A 23,012-nucleotide genomic window follows, 5' to 3' on the forward strand; every position below is an offset into this window, starting at 1 on the left:
ATGAACTGCTGACCTTCCACTCCATTGTTTATAGCCCCACATTTAGCTGAATGTTCTAATTTATGGGTGGGCTAGGTTACATGATCTCTTGCTTTAATACAATCCTATGGAAACTTCAGAACTGTAGGCAGCTACACCTTGGCACCCTTATTCTGAAGGCTTGCTACAGGGAAGCTTTCTGTAGGTGTTTCATTTTAATCTCAAACCTTAAGGAACAGGTTATTTTCAACCGCATGAAAGGAAAAGATGAAAAGGAAAATTCAACTGTGGGAATGAAAACAATACGTAGTATTTAGACAGGCAAATTTTAATTCAAACATTTTCTACCAACTTTATAGATCTTTGAAAAAACTAAAGTCAGCTGGCAGCTTAATTTTTCAGCATATGATTAGATTTAAATTTTATTAATAGTTATCTAGAGAAATTTTATACTAGATTCAGTGTAGCTCTCCTTTATAGTGGAAGAAAAACACCATACACAAAACAAGGCACCAACAATAACACAAACACATGGGACAACACAATTTCTTTCAAGTCAATAAAACCACACTTGGCAAAACAGTTGACTCAAGATGACTTAGGATGGAAATATACCTACCATCTAGTTTGCATTATTTAATAATCATGACTTGAACATTACAAAGAATAGTAAAATGTTACATAGATTTACAAGAGGGTCAAATATCTTTCCCCAACAATGAAAGAAGATGCTCTGTAGAGGAACCTATGCATTAACAGCACTCTAAGGTTTAACAAAAGATACATTACAGAAACCAATGTTATATGGTGTGATTTTATTTTATGGAACATGAATAATAATAGTGCATTTGAACCCAACAGTCACATTCAAATATATCAAGAGTACAATCAAAATTTCTGGCTAATGAGGAGATACATTTAAACTAAATTGTGCAAGTACAACATTTTTATTAGAAATGGCATTAGATGTACAAGGATTCTAAGCAATGAGGTTTTAGCATGTACTTGTGTTGAATAATAACTCTCTCAGGATGCATATAGTTTAAACCAGAAGCAAATGGTATTATGGCTAGACAGACAACAGGCCCTACTGCAATGAGGAATATGGTTGTTTCAAATCTCCATACACCATTCTTTGGATTTGCAAATAACCAAACATCACTCTAAAAGCCTGTTAGAAATCACTTCTCAGAACTGAAAAGACTTTGTAGTGAATAAAGCTTTTTTCCAAACGAGAAAAAGAAACTAAACATTTGGTAACTGTTTCATTCTGAGGGAGGGGTGGTTTGGCTGCCTAAAAAGGAAATTACAGTGATGAATCCAAGATGTTTCAAAAAACTACCTTTGGGTTATCCATTCAAAATAGGCTGGTATATATTTTATAAAGGCTATAAGGCCTTATTGTTGAGAACAGAGATGAACGGAATTTTTTATGAAGGAAGAAAGAAATGATAGAATATGAATACCAGTCTTTTATTCAGTTATACTGAGGGCAAAAAAAGTCTTCCCACTATTTGAAATTTATTAAGATGGAGAATTACATAAAAACTTGAGTAGGGAAATATCTTGAAAAGCCAGCTATTAGCAAAAGTAGAAAAAAATCACTACAGGTATACCTCAAATGGACGAAGATGGAAAAAAAACAACCCTTAATCTAAGGGTTAGCGAGGCTATTACATCAGTTGTGCCTTTCATTATTTGTCACAGGCCTCATATTACCAGAACAAGGAAACAAACTATTTTAACAATAAATAGCTCCCTTTTTGTGCAAAAGAGAGAATGAGTCCAGTCTCACAGATAAGGAATAAGTGTATTGTGTTTTTGCAGAATCCATTCAATAAAATTGAAAGAATTTTTTTTTTCATTTCAGGTGATTAAAAATGACTATTAAAAGCTTTCTTAAATGGTTTTGTGGGAATTTATGTGACAAAATAGAGACATTTACTCTTTATCTATTCAAAAGAAATCAACAGTCTTCTAACTTCTGCCTCATTTCATTACCTAAACTGAAAAGTCACTTGGGACCCAAATATTCTTATTAATCCAGATCTCAGAGTCCAAAGATTGATTCTAAAAGAAATCTTCCCATCATGGGATGTTGAACAAATGATTGTCTGCTAATATTGTTCATCTAAATTACTTTTAAATCTTAGTTATGTAATATTGTTAATTTTAAATTTGGCAATAAAGCTTATAGTTTCTGCATAATAATATTTTGTGAAGGCAAAAGGTTTATTTTGACACACAAATACTATATATGACAACTTCTGCCTTGAAAAAAAATGTAATGTTAGCTCTAGTTTAGTCAACCCTATATTTTCCAAATCTACATAGTTAGTTGCTAATTACAAATGACAATAATGGACTCAGTGATGTCATAGAGAACTAAGTTCTCTCTTGGAAAATCTTAAGTACAGTTTGATAAAAATCAGAGCTAATTGTGGAAATCACTTGGACTGAGGAGTGGGATAAGAACTAAACTTAGGTTAATGGATTCTTTTTGTGTATTACTGGAAGATAGTGACTACACATTTGCTTTTAAAATTCTTTTTCTTATGTTTTCAAATACAACTAAAAATATAAACCATTATCTTCAATATGGATGAACAGAGAAGTTGTCCATCATATATGAAATCACCTCTTGCATTTATTAGCCTGGATGAGAAATAGGGAGCTGTTTAGTACAATCTCCTAAACCTAAGGCTTTTATCTAAAGTCTTAAAAAACACTAATATCCCACAAGCACATTCTAACAGGTTTGACGCTTTTGCCTGTTCTTTTTAATCAAGTCAGAGGTAATTTATTTTTTCACACAACTGGAGGACACTTCAGTTGGTTCTAACTTGTTCCAAATGGCTCTCAGAGTTTGAGATTTCTATCTGCAAATGTGTACTACAATGCACAATTCATACAACAATAACAGTCCTCATGTGCTAGCACCTGTTTTCTGGAAGAGAAAGAGGGAGCAGATTTTTGTCCCTTACTATTATAGAACTCTGGCTCAGACATTCATTATACTTAACTCACCAGGGAATATAATACAGGGATGATATGTCATACCTCCATCACTTGGACCTAGTACTAAATATAGTCCCTGTATCTGCCTACATAGTTCCTGTGGATCACATATTATGTTAATCAATTTAAGGAGTCACTAAGAAATTGCCCTTATGCCTAAGTAATTAGAGGGAAGAAAAAAAGTCTCCTATTGTGAAAAAGAATAGGTTTAGATGTGTTGGGAAAGTAGTTGGCCATTCTCAGGACTCAATATATAAGTTGAAAAGCATTTCCTTTTGTTTGCCTTCCAGTTTAGATATATGTGTGTGTATGTGCACATATGTAATGTATATGTATATCTATATATACACGTACACTATTCAATTTCCTTCTTTGCCTTTGTCTTTAATGAGGCCTATTATGCCCCAACATTCACTATAGCCAGAGATACCAGCTATTCTAAAATACCTACAAGAAACTTCTCACTAAAGACACTTTTTCAAATTACTGCTAACCAGCCAGGAGAAGGAATGAAAAAAGATAGAAACTTTTAATGTGGTAGAACCACATTTTTGGATGTGGTAGGGAGAAGCAGTATGTATTTGCCAGTTTCTACAGCTACTGTGGTCACAGATTTACATTCAAGAATGGACTGCAAAAATGTATCCTTTTCTACAACATACAGTAGCACTAACTCTGAGTTATGTTTTAGCACTCTACACTAAAATAGTTATATGTATAGATGTTAAATTGAGTGGTATTAAAGCCTAATCTTTCATAGTGTCCTCTCAGAACAAAAAGGGCTAATAATTTTACTAAAAAAAAAATAACATTGAAAAAGCTGAGCAACAAATTTTCTAGGACTAAGCAGAAGGAAAAACTGAAACCAGAATAAATAAGTCATTAATACTTCTGTATAACAATTAGAAATATTTTAATCTACTAAGTTTCTAAAACTTGAAATGTGGTACTACATCACAATCACATATTTTGTCCTTCTTAAATCACATGTGTCTGATATAGAAAACATGGACAAGTGAGAATAGTCAAGACAAAAATCCATTGTAATAAAAATCACCATAAAGTTGTTACCTCAATATCAGTTAACTCCTATTCTTAAAAAAACAAAAACAAAAACAAGGCAAAAACCCAGTGCAATGAGAACATTAGACAAGGGCAGTGCATCTCTGGTTAAAAGTAACCGTTTTTTACAATGTAAATTATGACCTCTTCCAAATGATGTTTCCTTTCTGGCCCTCACATGTTCACTCTTAGAAAGTATGGTCAAGAAACTAAAAACACAAAACAAAACAAAACAAAAAACTCCCAAGCAACTCAATGTTAATATTGCACATTCTTTGAACTCTGACTTAGTGTTCATTGTTCAATAAATTTAATTCTTAAGCAAAGTCCTATCAGACTAACCTGGTTTCTCTTCCAAAGGCCACTGTCCTATAACAACGAAATGACGACATTGAGTATATCTTTTTCCTTTCTTGATAAACTCAATGTAGAGTAAATTTAGCTTTATCAGTCTTAACTATGGATTAAAAAGGTACAAGCCCATTTTACTAAACAAAGGCCATTGTTTGAAAAAGATGTGTTAAACATGCCTAGATTTGCCAATTCAGGTCTGAAAACCCAAGTTTTTGCACCTGAAGCATACAGACATCTGATAGTAACACCAAACACAAGACAAAAAAGCCAGATAGTCCTTTAATTAGATGGACTTTTATCTTTGTCCACAGCTAGCCATCCATTAAGATTAAAAAGGATAAGACTAAGCTTACACTTAAGTGTAAGAGGTTTATAATATCAATGGCATCAAATATGCCAGCACTTTTATGTCAACTAACATGACTATCATCCTCCTTTTTTCCCCAAAGAAAAGTAGCCCAAAAGGACTTATGTAACATAAATAAGGGTTGAAGATTTCATCAGTGAAGTGTTCAGAAATCTATTACATTGGATCAATCCCACCATTTAAGAATATTTCAAACTTCAGTGTAAAGATGAACCATAGGAAAACAGGAGAAAGACACAAGGGGGAAAAGGAAGAAATGGAAAAGGCTCCAACTCTAGGGCCAGAAGAGAAAATCTTAGGGGCTCTCTTGCATCCCATCTTCTGTTTCGAGCTCTGCTAATTGCCTTCTGAGGGTATTTACTTTTGCCTGTAATTCCTTGTTATATTCAATGATATTAATCATTTCTTCATAGGCTTCATCTAGATACTTAGAAGATCTGTTCCACCGTAGAAATACTCCTATTGAACCCAGAGAGGAGAAAGAAACAAAAGATTTACATTACATTTGTGGAATAATAGGAATAAGTACCTAATATTCCTTCCCTACATACTTATGCATCTACAATCACAAAGTGAGGATTATTTAATTGTTTGCTAAAGATGTAGAGATAAAAGTGACACTCTATTTCCACATATTATATGCCATTGTCTGACAAGGGTTCCTTATGATTTATTTTTTAAATTTTTATTTATTTACTTATTTTTAAAAACTCTTACCTTCTGTCTTGGAATCAATACTGGGTATTGGTTCCAAGGCAGAAGAGTGGTAAGGGCTAGGCAATGGGGGTTAAGTGATTTGCCCAGGGTCACACAGCTGGGAAGTGTCTGAGGTCAGATATAAACCTAGGACCTCCCATCTCTAGGCCTGACTCTCAATTCACTGAGCTACCCAGCTGCCCCCTCCTTATGAGCAATTTGGATGAATCTAAAAGAATCTAATGAATTCTTTTATAAATGCCTACTGTTAAATGGTGGTGGCATATACCAATTGCATGAAACTACATTAAAAACTATTTTATAATATAGGTAATATTTCATTTAATATTAGCTAAAACAACCATTTTTTAATATTTGAATAGGATTTTTCAGTTTTTAAGATATGCTACATAGATTTCATTTGATTTTCATAGTAATGCTATTAAGTAAGCATTATTAGCTCCATTGTTTGAGTTGGAGAAATTGAATGACTTGCTTACATAGTTGGTTCTGCAACTAGAAACCAATGTTATCTGACTCCTCTTCCAGTAGGCTTTTCACTCTAACTTTCTACCTGTGGAGAATATCCAAGCTAAATAGCCACTCCTTATTGATTTATTTTGTAGGCTTGAGCCCTTTGGGGGCCAGTTTGTCTTGATTGACTACACAGCCACAAACTACTCCTCTAAATAATTTGTATTATTAACTTTTGGTATACAGGTACACAGTTAACTACGAAATGCATATAAGTATAGAACCCACTAAAATTATAGACTCAATTGGTGGTTTTACCATTCTAAAATAAAAAGATGGCAACAATAATAATAATAATAATAAACCAGAGATGGCACTATCTGATTAGGAATAAAACAGATGTGAAAAAGAACAATTTACCTTCCCATAACTGAAGACTCTGAGGAGCAACTGAAGGCCAGATGACCAGGCTGTTGGCTTCAAAAAGAGGATTAATGAACTTGCTCAGTTCACTGGGTTGATTGACCCAGGACCACAAGGACATGGTTTTCTGCTGTAATTTCAATTTACACCTAATAAAGAAAATCATTGCCAACTTAGAGAAAGTATAAAACTAGCCACTACTAAATAATCTTATTTAATGAGCCTTTTAATGAATCTTTCATATAATATTGGGACAGCATTCTCTTTGTATACATTAAGATAGACAAATGGAGACACTAAACTTTCAAAGAAATTCCTATACAAGTTACTTGCTAGTAATTTACTTCCTAATATAATTAAACAACCTCAGCTTGAATACAGAATTAACACTGTTTTATAGGCAATTTCTTTTGGCAATCAGACTAAAATGACATACTAGTTAGGTCATGTTGAGGATTTCACTTAAATCCATTCAAAGAACTATATTGCCTTTATTTTTCAATTACAAGGTTTAGGGCTGTATAAATAAATTTCAAATTGCTGAGTAACAAAGAACTTCCAATATTTCCTATTGCTAAGAATTCTGAAACTTATGAACAAATCAGTAAATATTGCATGAAAATGCAGTCAAACTTCATTTTTATAATTGTAAGACTACAAGATCATTTTTCAGTTGTTTCTGATTTTTTGGGACCCATTTGGGGTTTTCTTAGGAAAGATACTGTCATGGTTTGTTAGTTTCTTTTCTAGCTTATTGGATAAGAAAATTGAGGCAGATAGGGTATGAACTCAGGAAGATGAGTCTTTTTGACTCCCAAACTGATTATACCCCATAGCTGCCCAAGATCTTTAATTACTCAAGAAAAATTCAATTATATTCACTATGCCCTATTTATGAACAGAGTAAAGTAGCCTAGTATATTTTGGGAAGATTTTAAAAAACATGACGGACTCTGTGAATTCTAAAAATTAACTACATCAAGACAATTTGCCATAACAGCTAATTCTGGTTAGCCTGAAATCTTAGTGTAAAGTAGCTCTTTGCTCCTCTAACTCTCTGTTATAGTCAGTTTCTGAGCAACATGGAGGATAATTAAACACTTGTACTGGAGCGAAATAGCTAAACAATTGTGTAGTTTTGAGTTATAAGAAGTCTATTTGGTCACTAACTACCTAAATTCTTATATCTCTCTATTCTCTAAGTAGCATGACAAAGGTGGCCCATATGTAATAGGAAAGATCAAGACAAACTGTCTAGATAGAGTCCAAGGCCTTAAATATGATTAGTTAAGAACTATAGAGAAAGGCCTTCTCATTCTCAAGATTTTCAACTGTTGGTTTTAAATATCGGCCACATTAACTTGTGTACTCTCCTCTTGATCTATGTAGAGTACATCTGCAATTCTGGTATTGTTTGTTTGGTAGGCCGAAGGTTATAACCACTGACAATTTGCTGCTCCCTCTATCAGAATGCAGTACACACAGCTGTTTGGGTGGTGGAACACAGGAATCAAAAGTTAAGCAACTAGTAGTTTAGTCCTGGTTTTGCCACTAACTAGCTGTGTGACTTGATCATATAACTTTTTAGACCTCTGTAAAATTAATGAGTCTGAGCAGATGCTCTCTAAGTCTAATATTCTATGATTTCTAATTAAGGTGTAGAAGTGACAGCAAAGAACTGAGAAGGGGGAAAAGAACTAATAATAGGGTAGTTCAAACACCAAATAGGAAAGAGCCCTGCCCATAAGAGCAAGGACAAGGCAGCCAATTAGCTGTATTTCCAAAGGATTCTTGGCTGTATTTTCTTTATTTCTTTTTTTAAATGAACATGCATGGTTAAGGCTCAACTTCCAATTCTCTGTTACTCAAGGTCATGAAAATTCTAAGAACAAGTTAGAACCAATTCTCTACTCCTAATGGAGAGGACCAGTATTAAAGGACTGAATAAAAGTCCTGCTTTCTCTCAAAATTTTGCACAAAAAGAAATCTGACGATGATGTTAGGATATGGAAGGGAATTTCTAAGTCATGAGAAAAATGAGCACGTGAAAGCAGTAAATACTCAGTATTACTTCTGAGGAAGGAAAAGTTGGCATTCTTATAAGCTTTGAACTTTATATATAAAATCATGAATAGGAAACTGGAGTCTAATGGGAATACTGAGTAGCCAGGGTCACAAGGGGCAAAATGGAATAGCCCACAAGATCTCCTTGAAACAAAGCTTGATAGATAATACATTGTTGTCAACAATTTTATCCCCTACCCCTCCCAGAGTTAGCCAGGTTTAATAAACTGACACATTTTTCAAAACATGGTATTGAAATTTTAAAATAATTCTACTTAAAACAACATTAACAAAGGAAAGTAACAGTTGTACTGAAAATCCAGAATGAGGAGTAGCTGGCTGCAAAATAGAATTTTAGATGTTCTCTTGAATAGTCAATTGACAGGCTTTCCTACTTTACATTTCCTTTCCATCCATTCTATCTACTCCTTGGGAGCTGCCCTTTGTTATTTTGTTTTCAGTCATATCCAAAACTCTTTGTGACTTCAATTGGGTTTTCTTGGCATACATAGATATAAGAATTGGTTTGCCATTTCCTTCTCTAGCTCATTTTCCAGACAAGAAAACAGAAGCAAACAGAATTAAATGACTTGCCCGGGGTCATACAAATTATTAGATGTGTAAGTGTGTGTAAGGTCATTAGTGTGTAAGGTCAGATTTTAATTCAGGGCCTGTACTTTATCCACTGTGCTGCCCGGATCCTTTGTTTAAGAGGAGGGCACTAATTTTAAAAATTCAGTTTCCTAGTAGATCTTGGTAGTTTTTTACTCTGGAGCCTTCATTTCTCCTTGACCACAGAGAATTCCTGATCTGTTGGGATGTCCACCTTTACCGTCTTTTACTTTGCTCCTATCACTAATTACTTCTACTCCTTGTCTATCTATTACATACTTACTGTCTTTGGGAAAAGGCATTTGCTCTAAAAATTATGAGTCTAAGAACAGTAACTCCAGTCTAGGTATTCATCTGTACTTCTAGGAAAAACAAGACTCAACAGCTGAAGGAAAAGACTGGTTAGCTATAATAAGAGCACCTCATGGCTGAGCTCTCTCACAGTGTCAGAGCTAGAAAGGACCATAGGGACCATAAAGATTATCCTTCATCTTAGAAGAGAAAATGAGCCCAGGGAGGAGCAGGGGCTTGCTCCATAGTACAATGCAGTTAGCACTAGACTGATTGAGAATATTTGTCATTCAATCCAGAGCAAATTATTTTACTTCCTCAAGCTTCCGTAACCTTTGTAAAATAAGCACACTGGACTAAATTATCTCTAGGTTGCATCTGGCACCAAAACTCTTTATTTCTAATATAAGCTGTTGGTAGGACATAATAAACAATCTTATTACATAGAATTAAGTTGGGTTTCGGCAATACTAACAGTTTCAACAGTAATCTCTAACTACTATGAATGAAGGCAAGCATTCCTAGAAAATCTACTTAAAATGGAAAATGGGCAATTAACCCTATTTCATTAATTTAAAAGATTATGCTTAGCATAGTGCCTGGCACACAACAGACACAATAAATGCTTGTTTCCTTCTCTTCTTTCTATGTCATAAGAACATTTTTATAAAATAATAGTTTTGAGTCATTAATGCATAAGGTTATTGCTAGTTCCACTCCCCTATCCACATAAAATTTTGAACTAGTTCCTCAACATGCCTAAAAATGAACTAGTTTTGTCTCATTACCACAATAACATAAAGAGAAACCTGGGAATAAAATACACAAAGCAGTCACTTACATGGAGTGTCAACACATTCGAACCAGACACTAAAGGACCATTCTTGCTAAATCAAGCACATAAACAACTTGTAGATTTGGTAGCAATTCCTTAAATTAAGTGTCTGTAGAGACTAAAACCTTTCCTCTGAGTTCATGTTCTAAGGCTTGCACTAAAGCTGAATGAAGACAGCTAGATCTATGAAAGGAAAATTATACCTGAAGAATTTATCGTTATAGTTCTTGATGAAAAATAAATATGCATTCTCATCTGTTTGTAGCTAAAGACAAATTCTGTTAAAAAGTTGTTTGTTTTTTTAAACAAAATTGGTTTGTATCTATTAATACAATTAAATGGAAATAGTTATCCAAAAAAATCACAATTTGTCTTTGGAAAAAATTAGGTAACTTGAGGGTCCATCCTTTACTGAGATCAGTTTAGAACAGTGGAAACAACAGAGACCTTGGACAAGTCTTGGTCTCAGTTTCCTTACTTAGAAAAAAAGGATACCAATAGGTGCACCATCTATATCATAGGGCTATTGACAGAAAAGTATTTTTTTTATAAGTGCCAGTATTACTATGAAAAAATTTTCAGTCTAATAATGCTAGAGATCATTCCATAGTGCATCTTCTAAATAAACCTAGGGACTTGATGATGATCAGGCTTGCGAAGTGGGTTAGATATATTCTAGGGCCTAATATATTAATAGACTTGCTCTGCTTGGCCCAAGAGGCCAAAAAAGAAAAGAGCACTGGTTTGAAGTTGTGGCAAAGTAGATTTTGCCTTGATGTAAGGATACATTTCTTAATAATAAGAGCTATCTATATAAGTGGAATAACTCTGGGTAAGTCAACAGAACAATCATTTGTTAGCTATGTTGAAGAAAGGATTCTTAGTTAAGAATCAGCTTGACTAAGAAGGAGCTAGGTGGCTCAGTAGATAGAGACCTAGAGACAGGAGGTCCTAGGTTCAAATCTGGCCTCAGACACTTCCCAGCTGGGTGACCCTGGGCAAATCACTTAACCCCCATTGCCCAGCCCTTACCACTCTTCTGCCTTGGAACCAATACACAACATTGATTCTAAGACAGAAGGTAAGGATTAAAAAAAAAAAAAGAATGAGTTCTACTAGACACTCTCTGATGGCCCTTCTAATTCTGAAAGCTAATTTTTTGAGACCATTTTTTTTAAAATGGCAGTACTGTAGAACTCAAGAATCTAAACCTATTCAGATGATCCCACTTAGTGTGTCTGTAAATTAAAGTAAAGGTCTTGAGAATACAAGCTCCGACAGAACATGTCACTTGGATGGTCTGGGTTGCAGCATGTTTTATTATATAAATTATTGTATATAGGTTGTTTTCTTCACAGTGATAACTTGAGAACAAAAAGGAAAGAGAACTTAGTCTTTATTTCTCAAGGACTACAAAGCATGTAAGACAGGCTGCTGCCATGAACAACACAGATGTGTGCTTACCTTTCACTTTCATTGTTGCCCAAGAAAGTCCCAAACTGGGAGGCATAAGAGTGCTCAAAGAGCAGGATGAGGAAGTGCTCATTAAATTCAAAGGAGCAAGGGAACTGGCGCAGGATTTGCCACACGCAGTCTAGGAAAAGAAAAAACACAGGTGCTTCCCACTTCTGCTTACTGTTGGAGTAGGCCGACTGGGCACAACGCTGTTGGAAGGGGTGGCCTGCCTAGAGATAAAGAATAATGCAAAGCCCCACAGTGAGAATATTAGAGTACACTTGTTACTACTATGTCTGCCACAGCTATCATAAGATGCCTGTTAATAACACACAGGGCAATCTCAGAGGGGAAACCTTTCCAGAAATGTTATTTAAATGAGATAAAATTTCCTGGTTTAAAACTGTTTCCCCCAAAACACCAAAATGAAAAAGGATGCCCCTTCAAATACTTCCTGACTATCCATATGTTGCTATCATCCACAATAAATTCAATGGAAAAGTAGCAAATCCCTTTCCAATACAATGCCATCAAGTAGGTCTGAAGTACTCTTTATGTGAGCATGTTTGAAACACTAGCTAGGGATTTATGACCCAAAGGAAAGTGAATGAAAGCCTTGTTCATACTCTACCATTATAATTCAAATTCCCAGAATTAGAAAACTAAAAAGATAAGAGGGGAAAAGATTCTGACTCTTAGAGAAGAAAAAAAACGACTGCCTTCTCTCTTTTCTCATTTCCCTATTAGCTGTACTTTCCCTTAGACACTCAATTTTTCAAGTCAATTCTGATAACCAAGTTTGCCACTATGGCTTAGGAAAACCCCAAGTTCATGAAGAGATGTGGTCAGATTATTTGAGTTTGCTCTCCAAGTGGGACCATATATCAAACAGCAAAACTATTGAGGCTGGTTTTCCCATTCCTTCAAAGCAGCATGTTTCCTTGTGAAACCATGATATTCTGGGGTAATTAACATGAAGCAGGAGTCTGTGAGAAAAATAACATATGCAACATTGGCAAGGGTTGCATTTTTTAAAAAATATGACAAAAGAAATATTTTATTTGGTTTAGCTTCAACATTTCTCTAAGCCATCTTTATCTAAAGATATCCCATGTTCTCAAGAACACATTACAAGCTCAAGTATTATATGGTCAAATACATTTGGAAAACTGTGGTATAGAGAAATATTCAGAAGAATATGTCACTTACTGTCCAAATGAGTAGTTGAAATAATACTCTGCAGTAATAGTCATTATACATAATCAATAATGCTCAAGTTCTGCTTTTTTACCCTCCAGATCTCAACCGAAGCAGAATGACCTTGCAAGTATTCAACCTCACATATCAAAGCAACACCTATAACAAAGTACTAAAATTTGGGGTTTTATATAATGTTAATTGATATAATTAATAGAAATAATTTCCATTAATTTTGAGGATTTCAATAACCATTAAAATCATACCTGAATCATAGAGTAAATAGAGGGCTATACATTGCTTCTGGAGGATGGAAAAGGAGGGGAAGAGGGAGGAAGGAAGAGTAACACAGCATCATATAACACAAAATACATAAAACACAACGGTCACTGTCAAGAACACAGATGGTATTAAGTATTTTTAAGTGTTGAGAACATTCGAGGAATAGCTAGGTGGCTGAGTAGGTAAGAAAACCAGGTCTGGAAATGGAAGGACCTAGGTTCAAATCTAGCCTCAGATACTTCCTAACTGTGTGACCCTGGGCAAGTCACTCTGCCCCCTTTGCCAAGCCCTTAACCACTCTTCTGCCTCGGAATAAATATTTAGTATCAATTTTAAGACAGTAGGTAAGGGTTTGTTAAAAAAAATAATAGCATCATAATAAGATTGAGCTATAATTATAAATGATAAATTTTTACTCCACAGAAGCTCTAGTTTTACAGCAATATAAAGTATGATTTTTTTTTGCTACAATAATTCATTAAATATAGTTTTTCATAGCACTAGAGTGTAAAGGTAAGGTGATTTCTGTCATGCTATGGCATGAGATTTTACTTGACATAACACTGCTTTTTTGGAATATCTTTTCAGAATAAAATCCTTAACTTCTGGTTAAAATGATACAATTTGTAAATTAAACAAAGGCACATGGTCATCAATAAGTAAGGGTTTGTGACTCAAAGGCAGTTTAATGTGTTGCCATATAGGCAGAGATATTTAACAGGCACTCAGAATATGGAAATTAGAAGAGACTAGGGAAAATGCATTAATTGGGGAATCATCTGTACAGATATAATGAATAACTCTGAAGGAAAACTGACAAAGAATAACCAGATAAGTAGACTCCTTCCTATCCTAAAAAGTCCAGCTCAAACTATATCCTTCCTTCCATCTCTACTCTAGTCCAAAGTGAATAAAGTTTCTACTTAATTCCTATAGCAAAACTGCAGTAAAATAGGGATAGCCATATATTTCTTTGTCCTACAGTGCCTTCCATATAAACACTATTTGTTAGTTTGAATTCATTCATTCAATAGGCATTAAGATAAAGGAATTATTTGTCTATAAATAAAATAGAAAACTTTTCATTGAAAATGTGGTAGCAATGAATAAGGAGAGAGCTACTACAATAAAGGAGAAATCAATACATAAGGAACAATTCCTTTTGAATAAATGATGGCAATTTCTATGAGAATCATGCAGTTCTTACCTGTAGCCACTCTCTCTCTACAAGAGCCTCAAAACCACGGATGGTCCTACATTTTGGTTCCAAGATGATCTGGGCCAAGGAGGTAACCTGAAGTGTAGAATCAGTTCCCTCTGTTCCATGAATCAATACTGATGCTCCTTCCCTGATAGGAAAATCCAGAGCACAAATGGGATACTCCCGACATGTTCAATGAACTCTGTTAACAATAAACATTTATTGAGTACAAATAACTTGTAAGGCAATGTATATTTCTCCACAGCCCAACAGGGTCTCAGTCTTATTAAGACTGATAGACTTATATCACGTGATTGTATGGACATGAGGGCACTCAAAATATAGGTCACAGGAGAAGTGATATAGACACAATGACCTGGAAAGGATCGGGTTAGGATCCAGGAGTAAAAGAGAAGAAATAAAAGAGGGGGTTTCAGGAAGTGGGCTCGCTCTATTCCCTTGAACACAGTGGTGCAGGACTGTGGCTGAAATAGCCATGTGAAGAGCACCACATGGCTAGATTAGAAAGGCTTAAATCTCCCTCTATCTCTATGCTCTCTATTTCAAGTAAATATTAATAAACTCTATAGAAACTAAGAACCAGAATGTTAATGTAATTTAGTTTTTACAGAGCTAAGGCAATGGATAGTGGATAAAATCCAAAACTGAGACTTTGCATGGTAGTTGTTAATAGGATAAAGGGAAAAAGAACTCAAAAAAGTGTAGAATTGAAATGATTTAATAAGGGGTCAAGATTGGGAAAAGGAGGAGAATATAGTTAGTGTAAGTTTGATTGATGGTTTGGCAAAAAACTCAGGAGTAGAAAAACTGGAGGTCCTGGTTTGGAGGAAGAGCAAAGTCTGGGGTTATAAGGCAAAGGTAAAGGTGGAATCACAAAAGAGTGATCAGATAAGGGAACTAGAGTTAATGAACATGGAAGTGGTACATTTGTTTTGCAGGATGAAGGGTATGTCCCCCTTCTGTGTAGCTGTGGTGGGGTGGAGGTATAGGTCATGTGGAGTAAGTAAGTTGAGGACTTGGGAGCTTAGTATTTGAGGGAGTGTCAAATATGTATATCTACATCATCTAGTATCAGGGCTAATATTCAAGTATCTAGTATTCAAGGATCTCAGGTGTGGGTCAAGCCAGAGACCTACAAACTTTCAGAATACACAAAGTAGTCTGATCTAGGGTGAAGTCTGAATATCTTCTTCCAGGGCTGAACTTTTCAAGTTTCTGACTTCAATTTGAGCCTGGGAGACACAACTGTAGACCTGCCCCTTGATGAAATTCCAATAGAATACTACTTGTTCCAGCCCTTCTTAGCTAGTTGGAAGGTTCTGTAGGTTCAGGAGAATAGAGCTGCTGATTCCTTTTTGGGTTTCAGGTCCCTCCTCTGGTTATTCAGCTACATTTCACACTGGGTTTGGGCTAAATCTGAGACTCAACGCCAGGGTCAGAGCCTCACGGCTGCTGGTTAACTCCCAGGCACTTTCCCTGTAAAATCAGTCCCAGTCTGAGGTTATACATGACTGTTCCTTGCTGTAGTATATAGTTGCAGGTCCTATTGCACTTTCTGAGCTATAAGGATTTTTATAGGAGTTTCCTCCCTTGTGACCTAGGCTGAAAAAAAAGATTAGGTTTTCCCCCTGGATTTTCCAATCTGTACTCAGTCTAGTATTCTTCCCAGATGTTTGTTTCTCTCTCTAAGGAGAACTGGGAAAGGAAGAAGGAAGAAACAAGCATTTATTAAACAATTACTATGTATCAGACACTGTGCTAAGTGCTTTACGATTATTATGTGAAACTTGTAACAACCCTATGAAGCAAGAGCTATTATTATAATACCCATTTTACAGATGAGGAAACTGAGGCAGTGACTTATCCAGGGTTATACAGTTAGTAAGCTTCTGAGACTGGATTTGAACTTCAGATTCTTCCTGTCCCACTGTTTTTGCAGTTCTTTCTTACTTAATTTCTTTATAATTGTATTCCTGGTACCTAATCCAGTGACTGGCACATAAATAGGTTCTTAAGTCATTTAACTGTTGTCTGCCTCAGTTTCCTCATCTAGAAAACAGGAGTGATAATAGCACCTATTTCACAGGGTTGTTGCAAGGATCATATGAGATATTTGTAAACAAATTACTTATAGCAAAGTGGGGTAATGGCTAGACCCTTGGACCTGGAACTAAGAAGATATATCAAATGTGGCCCCAAACACTTATTAACTGGGTGACCCTGGGCAATTCACTTAACCTTATAAGAAGAACTACCTCAAATGGTTGTTGGAAGATAAAGTGAGATACTATTTGTAAATTGCTTTATAAATCTGAAAGCAATAATTCTTGCTTTTATTATTGCTGTTGCCTTGTATAGCACATGATGTGAAGACCAAAACTATGTTCTGAAGCAAAGATGCAGAATTGAAAGCAAATAGAAACACGTTATCTGCCTAGAATCCTATGTAAATCAAAGTCTGGCCAACAAGAGCCACATGAAGGTTCCAGAGGTGCACTTTACCTGTCAATACACTGAGCGGCCAGGCAAGCAGTGGTTAGAATCTCTTTGATGTGAGTCAACCAATTAGAAGCCTCTAATTTGCTAAGCCACCGGTCCATGTTATGTGATTGGTCATTACAGGCTTCTACAAGTTTTATCAAGCTTTCCTGAAGAATATGATACCTTTTGGGGAAAACAAAAACAATTCAGATCACTATTAAAAAATAGATGGCATTTCAAAACACTATAACATTTACAAAGTATTTTACAAATATTACTCATTTGATAATGTAGGAACACATTAAAACATTTTTAGTTCAACTGAAAATATTAAAAAATAAACACTTTTCTAATATAAGGATTTTTAACTTGGGGGGGTCTATAAGCTTGTTTGTTTTTTAAAAATTATTTTGTAACAGTTCTTCAACATAACTGGTTTCCTCTGTAAACTTATGTATTTTGCTTTATGCATTTAAAAACATTATCTTGAGAAGGAGACCATAGGTTATAAAAGGGTTCCATGATACACAAAAGCTAAGACTACTCATGCGGCCTCAAAAGACTTTTCCCTTGAGGGAAATTAGCAATCCATCAAGAACCAAAGCTAGAGTTCTGAGAAAATGGCAATCAAATCTGGAACAAAAAATACTCCTAGTTTAATTAAGATCATTGCCTTCCTCATTCCTTGAAGGGATGAGAGTTATAACCTAAGAGTAGTCCTTCCTTTTTCTTCTGAAAGGATTAAAATAGTGATCTCAGGGAGGTATTTTTGATTACTTCAGGAGAACACTGGCTAGGGTTGTCAAAGAAGGAAATGAAAAGTTCTAGGAGAGCATTAAGTGACTATTATTCTATTAGATGAAGTAGAATATTAACCCAAAATGTTATTTTAACAGAATGTGACTTTCTCCTTGTTCATGATTTCTACAAAATATCTCATATTGTCTTATGGTAGAGAGATGTCTGAGGAATAAAGGGGACTAAGTCAGTTTGGACAATTCTTGTTCTGAGATACAAATGCTTGTACTTAGAATAATGTAGAGTTAATAAAAATTGATTCAGGCAAAATTGTGCCTAAAATGCATAATACAATATTAATATTTTTATTTGACAGTCATTATAACTACCCTGTAGGCAGCTAGGTATCACTGTATATAGATAGAGTCCTGGGTCTGGAGTCACAAAGACTTGAGTTCAAAACCAGCCTCAGACACTTAATAGCTGTGGGCCTAGGCAAGGTATTTAACCAATGCCTGTCTAAGTTTCTTCATCTGTAAAATGGGGGATGCTAATAGCACCTACTGCCCAGGGTTGCTGTGAGGATCCAATGAAATAATATTTGTAGAGTTTACAGTGCCTGACACACAACAAGTACTTAGGAAATGCTTGCTTCCTCCCTGCAGGCATATATCATGTCATATATTATAGATAAGGAAACTAGGGCTCCAGAGAGATTTAGTTAAATGCTCATAGTCACACAAGCTATTAACCCCTGAAGGGAAGCTAAGATGCCTCTAAGCTTAAATTTAACCTATTATAACTTTATCACTTTTGTCATCTATCACCCCCCAATAAGAATAAAGAAACTTGTTTGAATGCTTAGATTTGTAGATAAAACCTGTCACCCTGGACTTCTTGTGAAAAAATTTCTGTACCTGAGATTAGAGCAAAGTTTGTCCAATGCTCCTTCAGGGGCCTGGGACCATCAACCCAAACATTAGGCAACCATAGCTACTTCAGACTTCCCTGATGTTCTTCTGGCTCCAATGCCTATCAGTACCAAATGTCTGTGCCAGTGGTTTTGGCCACAATTTATTCAGAAGTGTTTAGCAAATAGGGACAAGATAAATAGGGGAAAATGCTAGTTAATTATAAAAGTTGGTGGACTGGACACAATATATGTAACATATATGTAAAATCTATGTCTTACAGCTTTGGAATTTATGAACAGTCATGTTTTAAGAACAAGATTGACCATGATATTATTGGCTAAGGGGCAGATTTTGCAGTAAGAAGGATAAGGATGATTCAGAAGGATAGCCTGTGACACCTTCAGCACCTGGGGTATTCTTTGATCATTCCTCATTGCATCAAATACTAAGAAAGTACAGTACAACTTTGATTATAAGCAGCATGTATGGAACTATTTAAACAAACAACTTCTACTAGTTAAGAACCCAACTATCATGATTATCTTTTATTTTAAAAGGCCCTATATTATCATCTCTGTTGGTTTTACCTATCAATGGACTTGTGGATGCGTCTCCACTGAGGATAATGAGCTTCCTGCTCAAAACCACCCCCTTTAGCTCTAGCTTGTTGAGCCACATTTAGAGACCGAGTGTCAATAATGTAGCCTCGTTTTCCCGCACGAAGGGTAGCATTGATAAGTTTTTCATCCTCTTTGCAGCGTCTCCCATTTGTGCCTGTTAGTGGCTGACTACTTCGGATCATCACCTAGAAAAGACAGCAGTTTAAAATTCAAGAAGGCACAAAAAACTGGCAAAAATTAAGAAGTGAATTAGCTGAACTGAAAAAGATTCAAAATAATATGTCCAAAGAAACCTGAGTCCTTGTAAGATGAGGTGAGCTAAGGAGCAGATTATATAGTTTGGGAAAAGCTGATAAAACAATATCCCTGATTATTTACCAAGTCCTGGAATAGGGAATAGGGACAGGGACTAGACCTGTGATTTTGATACAGGGAACTGCAAGAAGAGGATATTCCTTCTACCAAAGCAGGTTGTCATTTTCTCTGAAACTCAGTATTAGAGAATTACCTAGAGCACTGAGACATTAGACTACTTGTCCAAGGTCATAAATCACCATGTATGAGAGGAGGAACTGAAACAGAGGTCCTCTTGGCTTCAAAGCCAGCTCTCTACCCATTAAACTATGCTGTTTCTTAAGTCTTAGGAAGAGAAGCCAAGAAACATTTTCTAGTTCTGATTTTTGATTGTTTATTTTCATTACAAATGGGTTTGCGACTGCTTTCCCACTTTGGGGAGATAAAAAATATGTGCCCAGTTCATATTTTTCACCATATATCCACCTGTGAAATAATGTAAAGATTATGTTTGCTCTTCTAAGAGGTAAGCATTATTCAGTTAGAAAACATTCTTTATATTAGATTAGAAAACAATTACACATATGACACATTTATCAGTCTATGAGCATTTCTTACCAACTCACTCTCATCAATGAAGATCATGAAGTAGGTAAAAGATAACATCAACCATCACAAATATTCATGTGACATGGATTTGAACTGATGAGACAATGTCTACTTTAGGAAGGGACAATTATTCATTTGTTGTATTTATAACAACTGTTTCCTATAGCATAATATAATTCTAATAATAAACACACATGAAAATGGTTTTAAATCATGAAATCAAGTTCCTTAAAACTAATCACAAACTAATTGCAGCTTACTTGTGTGAAATTATCCTTACACTTGCTTGGTCAAGTCTTATAAAGGGTAGTTCTTTGAGCTATGTTTTGAAGGTAAAAAAAAAATCTGGGTTTTCTGAGTTTGAGGTGTGAAGAATACCTGATCAAAGGAAACAGTCTGCAATGGGATCCCTAATGTCCAACCCTGAATGTGAATGGAATGAACTCACCCATAAAATGCAAGCAAATAGCAGAGTGGATTAGTGCATTAGAATCCAAAACCCTACCATATGCTGTCTACAAGAAACACACATGAGGAAGGTAGATACACATAGGATCAAAGTAAGAGGATGGAGTCAAATCTATTGGGCATCAACTGATAAAAAGAAGGCAGGAGTCGCTATCATGATATCTGACAAAGCCAAAGTAAAAATAGATCTGATTAAAGGGGATAGGGAAGGTAATTACATCCTGATAAAAGGCAGTATAGACAATGAAGAAATATCAGTACTCAACATGTATGCACCAAATGGCATAGCATCCAAATTTCTAAAGGAGAAACTAGTGGAGCTTAAGGATAAAATAGATAGAAAAACTATACTAGTGGGAGACCTGAGCCTTCCTCTATCAGAATTAGATAAATCAAACCAAAAAATAAATAAGAAAGAGGTAAGAAAAGTGAATGAAATCTTTAAAAAATTAGTTAGTAGATATGTGGAGAAAAATAAATAGGGACAAAAAAGAATACACCTTCTTTTCAGCAGCACATGGTACATTCACAAAGATTGACCATGTATTTGGGCATAAAAACATTGCAAACAGGTACAAAAGAGCAGAAATAATAAATGCAACCTTCTCAGATCACAATGCAATGAAAATAATAATTAGTAAGGGTACATGGAGAGGCAAATAAAAAATTAATTGGAAATTAAACAAAACAATTCTCCAAAATCAATTAAAGAACAAATCATAGAAACAATTAATAATTTCATTGAAGAAAGTGACAATGAGACATCCTTTCAAAACCTATGGGATGCAGACAAAGCAGTACTTAGGGGGGAATTTATATCCTTGAGTTCATATATTAACAAACTAGAGGGCAGAGGTCAATGAATTGGGCATACAAATTAAAAAACTAGAAAGTGAACAAATTAAAAACCCTCAGATGAAAACTAAATTACAGATCCTAAAAATTAAAGGAGAAATTAATAAAACCCAAAGTCAAAGAACTATTGATTTAATAAATAAGACTAGAAGCTGGTACTTTGAAAAAACAAATAAAATAGACAAAGTACAGGTCAATCTAATTAAAAAAAGGAAAGAAGAAAAACAAATTGACAATATCCAAGATGAAAAGGTAGACAGACCCTCACCTCTAATGAAGAGGCAATTATTAAAAACTATTATGCCCAATTATATGGCAATAAATATGGCAATCTAGATGATATGGATGAATATTTACAAAAATATAAATGGCCTAGACTAAAAGAGGAAGAAATAGACTACCTAAACAACCCCATATCAGAAAAAGAAACTGAACAAGCCATCAAAGAACTCACTAAGAAAAAATCCCCAGGTCCAGATGGATTCACAAATGAATTCTATCAAACATTCAAAGAACAACTAATCCCAATATTAAACAAACTATTTGACAGAATAGGCCAAGAAAGAGTTCTACCAAATTCATTCTATGACACAAACATGGTACTGATCCCAAAGCCAGGCAGGTCAAAAAGAGAGAAAGAAAGCTACAGACCAATCTCCTTAATGAATATAAATGTAAAAATTTTAAATAGGATACTAGCAAAAAGACTCCAGCAAGTCATCACATGGGTTATTCACTATGACCAGGTAGGATTCATACCAGGAATGCAAGGATGGTCCAATATTAGGAAAACCATCCACATAATTGACCATATTAACAAGCAAACCAACAAAAATCTCATGATTATCTCAATAGATGCAGAAAAAGCCTTTGACAAAATACATCAACCATTCCTGTTGAAAACACTAGAAAGCATAGGAATAGAGGGCCTTTCCTAAAAATAATAAGCAGTATATATCTAAAACCATCAGCTAACATCATCTGCAATAGGGAAAAACTAGATGCATTCCCAATAAGATCAGGAGTGAAACAAGGATGCCCATTATCACCTCTATTATTTAACATTGTACTAGAAACTCTAGCTGGAGCGATTAGAGAAGAAAAAAACATTGACGGTATTAACAATGAGGAGACCAAGTTATCACTCTTTGCAGATGATATGATGGTCTCCTTAAAAAATCCTAGAGAATCAACCAAAAAGCTAGAAAAAATAACCAACAACTTTAGCACAGTTGAAGGATACAAAATAAACCCACATAAGTCATCAGCATTTCTATATATGTCCAACACATCTAAGCAGCAAGAATTAGAAAGAGAAATTCCATGTAAAATCACTCTAGAAAATATAAAATACTTAGGAATCTATCTGCCAAGACAAACATAGGAACTATATGAACACAACTACAAAGCACTCTCCACACAATTAAAACTAGATCTAAACAACTGGAAAAACATTAATTGCTCATGGGTAGGATGAGCTAACATAATAAAAATAACAATCCTACCCAAATTAATTTACTTATTCAGTGCCATACCCATTGAACTTCCAAAAAACTTTTTTACTGAATTAGAAAAAACCATAACAAAGTTCATTTGGAAGAACAAAAGATCAAGGATATCCAGGGAAATCATGAAAAAAAAATGCAAAGGAAGGAGGCCTTGCAGTCTCAGATCTCAAACTATACTATAAAGCAGTGGTCAT

General features: G+C 35.0%; 1 protein-coding gene across 1 annotated transcript in view; it reads right to left on the reverse strand.

Annotated features, from left to right (window-relative positions):
- Window positions 1–291: 291 nt before the first annotated feature.
- MTMR9 (myotubularin related protein 9) overlaps window positions 292–23,012 on the reverse strand; it is a 52,411-nt gene continuing 29,690 nt past the window's right edge. Inside the window, exons 5-10 of the mRNA XM_001373496.4 lie at window positions 19,052–19,269; window positions 16,834–16,995; window positions 14,317–14,458; window positions 11,640–11,860; window positions 6,371–6,522; window positions 292–5,239 (exon numbers count right to left, since the gene is read on the reverse strand). Coding sequence (XP_001373533.1) covers window positions 5,076–5,239; window positions 6,371–6,522; window positions 11,640–11,860; window positions 14,317–14,458; window positions 16,834–16,995; window positions 19,052–19,269 — 1,059 coding nt within the window. The 3' untranslated portion in view covers window positions 292–5,075. The remainder of the gene's footprint in view (window positions 5,240–6,370; window positions 6,523–11,639; window positions 11,861–14,316; window positions 14,459–16,833; window positions 16,996–19,051; window positions 19,270–23,012) is intronic.

Source organism: Monodelphis domestica, chromosome 1 (assembly GCF_027887165.1).
Source record: "Monodelphis domestica isolate mMonDom1 chromosome 1, mMonDom1.pri, whole genome shotgun sequence".
Lineage (NCBI taxonomy): Eukaryota > Metazoa > Chordata > Mammalia > Didelphimorphia > Didelphidae > Monodelphis > Monodelphis domestica.